The sequence below is a fragment of the Aotus nancymaae genome, unplaced genomic scaffold (assembly GCF_030222135.1).
Source record: "Aotus nancymaae isolate 86718 unplaced genomic scaffold, 86718_ANA_hifiasm-v0.15.2.pri h1tg000059l, whole genome shotgun sequence".
NCBI classification, from domain to species: Eukaryota; Metazoa; Chordata; class Mammalia; order Primates; family Aotidae; genus Aotus; species Aotus nancymaae.
This window is the reverse complement of record NW_026988473.1, coordinates 6,521,149-6,529,677: the sequence shown is the minus strand read 5'-3', so window position 1 is coordinate 6,529,677 and position 8,529 is coordinate 6,521,149. Positions and strand designations below refer to the sequence as shown.

Here is an 8,529-nt window from a genome sequence, read left to right as displayed (position 1 = left end):
AAGCTCTGCAATGCATATTTAAAGCTCACAGATTATAGATTATGCTATTTTTACATATGAAAAATAGAGCCTGGCTCTTTTTTAGAAGGCCATGAGATTATAAATTGTTCTATTATAAGGACACATGCACACAATGTTCACTGCAGCACTGTTTACAATAGCAAAACTTGGAACCAACCCAAATGTCCATCGATGATAGACTGGACAGGAAAAACGTGGCAGATAAACACCATGGAATACTATGTAGCCATAAAAAACTGTGAGTTCGTATCCTTTGTAGGGACATGGATGAACCTGGAAACCATCATTCTCAGCAAACTGACACAAGAACAGGAAATCAAACACTGCATGTTCTCACTCATAGGCGGGTGTTGAACAGTGAGAACACATGGACACAGGGAGGGGAGCATCACACACTGAGGAGATTAATAGATCATCTTTATAAAAATATGGCACCAAATCAAGCTGCTTCACCTGAGGACTTAATATGACTTCTCATTTGGAAAAATAAGATTTAGTTATTTTCCTGCATGTCTCCTTTTTTCATTCAGATTCTTTTTGTATACTCAGTCTCCTTATGATTAGCATTATACTTCATAATAAAAGCAGCATTATTCCTCTTCAACCTTAATATGCTAAAAACCATGAACAAAAGTATATATGTAAAGTATCTTACAAATACAAAAATAAAATATACACTTCAAATATTAATATGTTCTGTATTTTTGTGAGGAGGACTAAACAAAGTTTTTATGTCTTATTTCTTAATTCATTCTTCTGAAATCTCTAATGAGCACTATTAATTCTGAAGAAGGATTAACTTTACTTAAAAGATAAACATGAGAAAACCTTTCATAAACTAAAATAAATTTACAGTATTAATAACACATAAATTTATCTCAAGAGCCATTCTGCAGACAAAAAGTAAATACATATTTTCCTAATAAATTATGAAAATCTTCCAAATATATTTTGATCATTGCAAGTATTCACGTAATAAATGATTTTCACTGCATACAAGTTATTAAACCTGAGCAAAATTTTACTACAATTAAATAATCACACATGGCTTTCCTGAAGGGAGCAACTCTTCACTGAAAATAGATAATACATTTGTCTGTCACTTCATTTTCTTTTTCTAGTCCAGAGCTTCTTCATAGCATTTTTCATCTCTGCATTTCTTAAAGTATAGATTAGAGGGTTCAACATAGGGGTGATAACAGTGTAAAACACAGTCAAGGATTTATCAATGGGTAAGGTCAAAGGGGGTCTCACATACATGAAAATACAAGGGACAAAGAAGAGGATCACCACAGTGATGTGGGAGCCACAGGTAGATAAAGCTTTGCGCCTCCCTTCCTGACTAAGGTTCTTCAAGGAGTGCAGAATGATCCCATAGGAGATGAGTAAGAGCATAAAGATGACCACACAGATTGCCCCATCATTGGCAACCACGGTGAGGCCAATAACGTAGGTGTCAGTGCAGGCAAGTTTTAATAAAGGGTACATGTCACAGATGAAATGGTCAATGACATTGGGGCCACAGAAGGGAAGGTTGTAGACAAAAAGAAGTTGAACCACAGCATGCAAGAAACCTCCAACCCAGGCCAACAGCAGCAGTAAAATGCACACTCTTTGGTTCATAATGGTCAAATAATGCAGGGGTTTGCAAATGGCCACATAGCGGTCATAGGCCATCACAACCAGGAGTAAAATCTCAGCACCACCAAACAAGTGTCCTATAAAAAGCTGGGTCATGCAAGCTTGGAACGAAATGGTTTTCTTCTCATAGAGTAAGTCTATAATCATATTTGGGGTAACCGTAGTAGAATAAACAGCATCCATAAATGATAAGTAGCCAAGGAAGAAGTACATAGGGGCATCCAAAGTTGGGCTGACCACCACGGTCACAACGATGAGTGTATTGCCTACCATTGTCACAATGTAGATGAGCAAGAACACAACAAATAATATTTTCTGTCCCTGGGGGTTCTGAGTGAGTCCCACAAGCACAAACTCAGTCACATTGTTCCTTTGTTCCATATGTCTTTCTCTATGTCATTTATTTCAATGTTCAGGACAAAATCACCTGCAAATACAATTATTCCTGGTAACTTCATGAAATTTTAGGATAATCTGTTTGTTTATTCAACATATAGGTGCTACGAGTTATTATGTTCCAGAATTGCAAGACATTATAAGAATACAAGGCTGATTAAAGTATGGTCCCTAACCTCAGCAATCTTACAGATTAATGGAGAGAGAAATAAGTAATTTGAGATGTATATGAAAAAAAGATTGTTAAATAAATGAGTTTGCCAAAACTAGTTTTCCATCTGGAAGATCATGAAACTATACATATAGCTAATACCAATAAAAAAAATTTTTAATGAATTAAAGGTTTAATATAAAACTAAAGCTAGATTTACTTTATATTTACTTTCCAGTTAATAAAGGAGATGATTTTCTACATTCTGTGGATGGGAGAATCTTATTAACTAATAATTGAAATCCAAAGTAAACACATTTGACTACTCCAAAATTGTTTAAGAAATTGCAAAAAGATACCATTTAAAAAGATTTACATTTTTGAGGACATAGACAGAGTTAATATTTAAAATAGACAAAGTGCTCTAAGCAATTAATAAATAAAACACAAACAAACCAATAGCAAAGTGGGAAAATGATAGAAACCAGCAATTTAAAAAAAAACAGTACATCCAAATGGCCAAAATATAATATAATAGGATGCTGGGGTTCACCTATAAACAGAAAAATGCAAAATAAAAAACAAATGTCACCTTATATTTATCAAACTGACAAAAACATTTTAAAAGCAATAGTAGCTAGATAGTAAAAATAAAAAAGAGTATTTTCTTACACTGATAGTGAAAATGCGAATTTTATAATATTTTTGGAATGAAAGTTAGCAATCTCTAATGAAAGTAAAAATAATTTTCAACACAATTGCTGCCTTCAAAAGCTATCCCACAGAAATTAAAGCCCTAGTACCTAAGGAAAGACGCATGGCACGTTTTTGTGACATTATTTATAATCGCATTAAACAAACAGAAAAATAAAACATGAAATACAGACAGTTAAAAGAATTAATTACAACCATTTCAGTATAATAATATGATTCATCAAACAAAATAAAATACTATACATGTATCCATTTATAAATGTTTCTGTATGATTATATAAGCATGGGAAAATAAGGAAGGATATATGTTTTTTGTTGTAAGCAGAATTTACATTTGCATTGTTGATGTCGGGAGAGGTGAGAAGTTGTGTGTGAAAGAATAAAAATAACAGAGAGGAAGGAAGGGTGGAAGGGAGGGAGGAAGGAAGGGAGGGAGGGAGGGAGGGAGGGAGAGAGGGGAAGGGAGGGAGGGAGAGGGGAAGGAAGGGGAGGGGAAGGGAGGGAGGGAGGGAGGGGAAGGAAGGAAGGGAGGGAGGGAGGGAGGGAGGAGATGGAGGAAGCTAGAAGAAGAGAGGAAGGGAAAGAAATAGGGTAGAAGGAAGGGTGGGAAGAAAGAAGAGAGAGAGACAGGAAAAGAAGCCTTCACATACACACCAAAAAAAAACTACTTCATATCTAGTATCAATATTCACTAGTCCAGCTATCTTTTAAAATAATCCTAGTAATGACAACTAGTCACTCTCTAAGTCTCTGCTGACCTTTACTTCAATCTGACCTCATAGTGTCTCATCTGCTCTTCAAATACACAATTGTCTGTGTTGCTAACTATGGCCAACTTCTATTAATGCACTAGGTCGCATGCTCTTTACCACTCTTAAGAACAGTACTCCTGCAATTTTCTCCTCTACTTCCAACAACAACAAGTTTCCTCCATATATTGCATCATTCTTCCAGCATATTTGTATGATCTATCCCCATGTTAGGAAAAGAAAATCCATCCTTTGACCCCATATCTCTTTCAAGCAACCACCTCATCTTGATTATCTGTTATTCTTTCTAAATGACACCTTCACTTTACTAAGTCCAATGGTCAATTTCAGTTCTCTTCTTACTTGACCTATCATTCTTATGAATTGAAGTAACACCTTACTTACTTAAGTCTTACCTAGGTTTCTTGAAAGTCACTTATTCAACTTCTACAGATACTATATCATCTAATTTTTAGCATATTAATCAATGCTTAGAGAACACATTGTTTGATACTATAAAGAGATTTATAAATACCTGCCCATTAAAATATCTCCCAAATGTTTACACTTGAAATTAGTTTCTAAAAACACTGATTTAGAGAAAGTAAATTTATTATGAGTTTTCATAATTTTAAAATATCCAAAATGTGAATTGAGTCAATTCACATTTAGTTTATCAATCATGAAGAACCACTAATGTGGCTTATTATCAGAATCACTTAGGAAAACTATTGAAAGACAGAATTCTCACATCATCAGTGTTATTGCATAATGTAAACCCTAGTTCAGAATCTTATGTATAAATACACTTCCTGAGTTACCTGCATAAGAAGACAGTCATTCAGTCCAAGTTCTGATGGTGATATCTTTTCTCTTGTCCTAAAAAAAAATAACAGTTGTGTACATTGACACCATCTCTGTGAGCACAGAGAGCAAAATAACATATGAACCATCACTGGACCTTGAAATGCTTCCATGTGACCAACACTTTCCATGCTTGCAGGAAGTCTGATTTATCTCAGACTTTCATAGAGAAAAAAAAAAGTTACCTTTTAAATTGTTGGGATTTTCAAAATGAGTATCAAGAATGTTCTGTAACTTAAAGAAATCTGAATCTTGATTGTGAACTGACACCCAAAATCTTCATTGCTGCCAAAATTTGTCCTAATAACAAACACATTTTAAATAAATATTTTTTATTTATATGTACACATTAAATTGTACATATTTATGGGGTACACATGATATTTTGACAAAAGCTCACAATGTGTAATGATCAAATCTGGATAACTGGGATAGCCATCACCTCAAACATTTATCATTTCCTTATGATGAGAAAATCTCTTCTAGCTGTTTTGAAATATACAGTTAACTCTATTCACTACTGCCATGAGGTCAATTTTTTTATCTCCCACATAAGTGAACACATGCAATATTTGTCTTTCTGTGTCTGCCACATTTTACTTGATATCCTCTAGTTCCATCCACATTGCTGCAAATGGCAGAATTTTATCCTTTTTATTACATTACCAACTCACTCCCGTTAAAATGGCTATTATGAAAATAACAGAAAATAAATACTGATGAGGATGTAGAGAAAGGGGAATGATCATCTTCTGTTGGTAGGAATGTAAATTAGTACAGCCACTATGGAAAACAGTATGGAGGTTCCTCAGAAAATTAAAAATAGAACTAGCATATATCTAGCAATCCCACTGGTAATTACATATCCAAAAGAAATGAAAGCAGTATATCAAAGAGATATCTACATTCCCATAACTTTTGGAGCACTATTCACAATAGCCAAGATATGGAATCAACCCAACTGTTCATCAAAAGATGAATAGGTTAAATAAGCATTTTGAAGTTAAAAAAAAAACTCAAATTTGTGGGAGAGAGAATTGAGACTTTTTAATATAAATATTTGTATTTTATGCCAATAAAAATAAAATAATGAAATAGCCTTTACAACATATTGATTCTCAATCAGTTATACAAACCTGTATTCATGCTGCATAGTTGGACCTTGGGTAATCTGAAGGATGAAGAATAATTTAAATCCATATTTTATCATGTTTTGAGCCTATCATTTTAATTCCTAAAAAAAATCAGCCATGTTAATACTGATATAGACAATGCTCTTCAAAGTAAGGGCAGAAGTCTGTGGATGCTTTATCTGCATTTGAACAACAGCACATATTGTTAAGTCATTCAACTGGTGCATTTCCAAAAGTGATTCTTCTCTAATTAAATTCATTGGGACCTTTATCATAATTCTGAGGGTAGACTCTGTATCTCCAGAGATGCCACAAGGATAATAACTATGTATAACAAGATTTATAGAACCATGTCCTCTAGGGAAAAAATTACAAAAGAATAACTTGAGGTCAAATCACCAAAAGGAAAAAGTCCAGTCTGAGCATAATGAAATCTACAAAACCTATTATTTACATCATGACCTGCAAAATAGGCAACCCTGTTCAGTGTATAGTCACAGACAAGCTTCACTAAGGAGTACATGTCACAGATAAAATGACCAACAACATTGGGGTCATAAGATGGGAGCCCATACATAAGACCAACTTGAATTACTATGTGCAAAAGTCCTCCAGCCCAGGACACCACAAGCAGCACAACACACAGCCATTGCTTCGTGACAATCAAATACTGCAAGGACTTGCAGATGGCCCTACAGTGATCATAGACCATCACCAACAGAAGAAAAGCCTGTGACCCACCAAGAAAAATATGTGCTGTAAAAAGCTGGGTGCTGGGTCACCCAAGATTGTAGAGAGATGATATTTTTCCCAAAGAACAAGTCTGAAATCAATTGGGGGAAAATGGTTGAGAAATAAGTGACATTCATAAATGATAGGCTAGCAAGAAAGAAGCACATCAGCAAACCCAGGGTCTCACTGACAGTTACAGTCATGATGATGAACAGGTGTCTCCCTGAATCAAAATTTAGAAGAGCAAGAATACAACAAAAAGTACTTTCTGTTCCTTTGGATTCTGGGTAAGCCCAAGAGCACAAAGTAAAGTTACACTGTTTCTTACTTCTGTCTATTCATTACAGGTGCTAACTCCAGATCATGGAAGCGCTTTATCCACAAAACAAGGAGAAAAACTTTAAGTGTATTACTATTTTAATCTTTTATTTACTCATTCAATTTTAAAAGCGTGTATGAAGTGTCTATTTATGTCAGATTTGTCATAGACTTTGGAATTGCCAAGTTGAAAAAGATACTGTTCCCTACCTTCAATGATTTGATACATAATGCTGGGATCAAACAGTTACAGACCAAAGTCATCAGTGCCATTTTAAAAATATTCACAAGATACTAAGGGTCATAATGCGGGAATATATAACTGAAACTGTAATCAGAGAAGTTTTCCCAGAGGAAGAAATACATTAGCTGAGTTTTAAACAGAAAGGGAAAGAATAAGAGACAATGGAAAGGGAATTCCATTATAAGGTGTACCATTTATAAAATCACAAAAGTGTAATACTTGAGATTCATTTAAGATAATTTACATACTCAAAGTCAGTAGAACAAATTACAAATGAAAGACTACTGTCTTGGTTTGCCTCCTACCTCACTGGGATCTCTCTTAAGCTCTTTAGTCAAATCTTGCTTTTCCTGACCAATAAATAAATGCTGACGCACTCCAATTTTATGTATCCAACTCCTATATTTCTCCTAATTTTCAAACTTATATAGGCAATATCTCCAATGAAGAACATCTCTAACTATGTATCAATTTATCATTTATAAAACTAAGTGTTTAATTTTCCACAAGACACCTAGGTATTCCCAATCCATTAAATAAGACTATCTCCATGTTATTGTTTGGGGTAAAAAAACATATTTCTCACATTACCCTTCACTCTTTTTGTGCTCTCATATTATATTACTGTTCTGTGCAGGAGACACATGAGGGGAGAAGAAAAAACACACACACACACACACCACCTTTAAGGGTAAACAACCTTTATCCCATGTAAATGACAATGCAGATGTAATAAGGAAATTGCAATGGGAAGGGGAGAAGGGAAAGATATATATATATTTACACTCACCAGACTATGGAGTATTCACCATCAGACTAGGAAGCAACAGCCTGGGCTCCAGAGTTGGCCACTGCACAGATTAGGAGAGGTCTCATGAAGCTTCAGCACAGTCTGGGACCCTAGCTCTTTTTGTGATGAGTTGTTTGACATAAGACCCAGTCACGAGGGGCCTTCGTGACTGGGCTCAAGGAGCACAAAAATGTCAACTTGTTTTTTGCAACTGTCTATTGTTTTTCAATAACTAATATATAGGAATGGATTGAAACAGAGAGTTCTCCAAAACAGCACTGGAAACACCTCAAGGGGCTCACACAACCTGTTCTAGGACTTGGTGACCGTTGTTCGTGTCCATGTTTAATTGAGTTCAAATTAAATATTTAACTTTTTCTCCACAATTACTTATTGGTATCTTTAATAATTCCTACTGAATCTACTTTCAAAATACATCACAAATTTTATATTTTCACTAAAAGGGTGCATTCTTGTTACCTTTTGGTCCACAACAATAGCCTACTACCAAGTCTCTCTGCTTTTATTCTAGCCTCCAACAATCTGTTCTCATAAGCAGCCCAAGTGATCCTTTTAAAATCTTATTTCTGATGTTCTTTCCATGAATCATTGTGGTGGTATAGATGGAGTTTTGTAATGGGAATAAAACAGTTCTTTCTGAAAAGGAGGTATCTAGCAATGGATAGATATTACTGAATGAAATTAAAAGTTGATTACAAACTGATTTAAGGCTTAAAAAATATTTTATTAGCAGCAAGATTGCTTTAACTTTTAAA

General features: G+C 34.7%; 1 protein-coding gene across 1 annotated transcript; it reads right to left on the bottom strand.

Moving 5' to 3' along the window:
* Positions 1 to 1,125: 1,125 nt before the first annotated feature.
* Positions 1,126 to 2,043, bottom strand: LOC135270149 (olfactory receptor 4A15-like). The gene has a single exon (XM_064365465.1). The coding sequence runs from the start codon at positions 2,041 to 2,043 to the stop codon at positions 1,126 to 1,128; it is 918 nt and encodes a 305-aa protein (XP_064221535.1).
* Between the last annotated feature and the right edge of the window lie 6,486 nt (positions 2,044 to 8,529).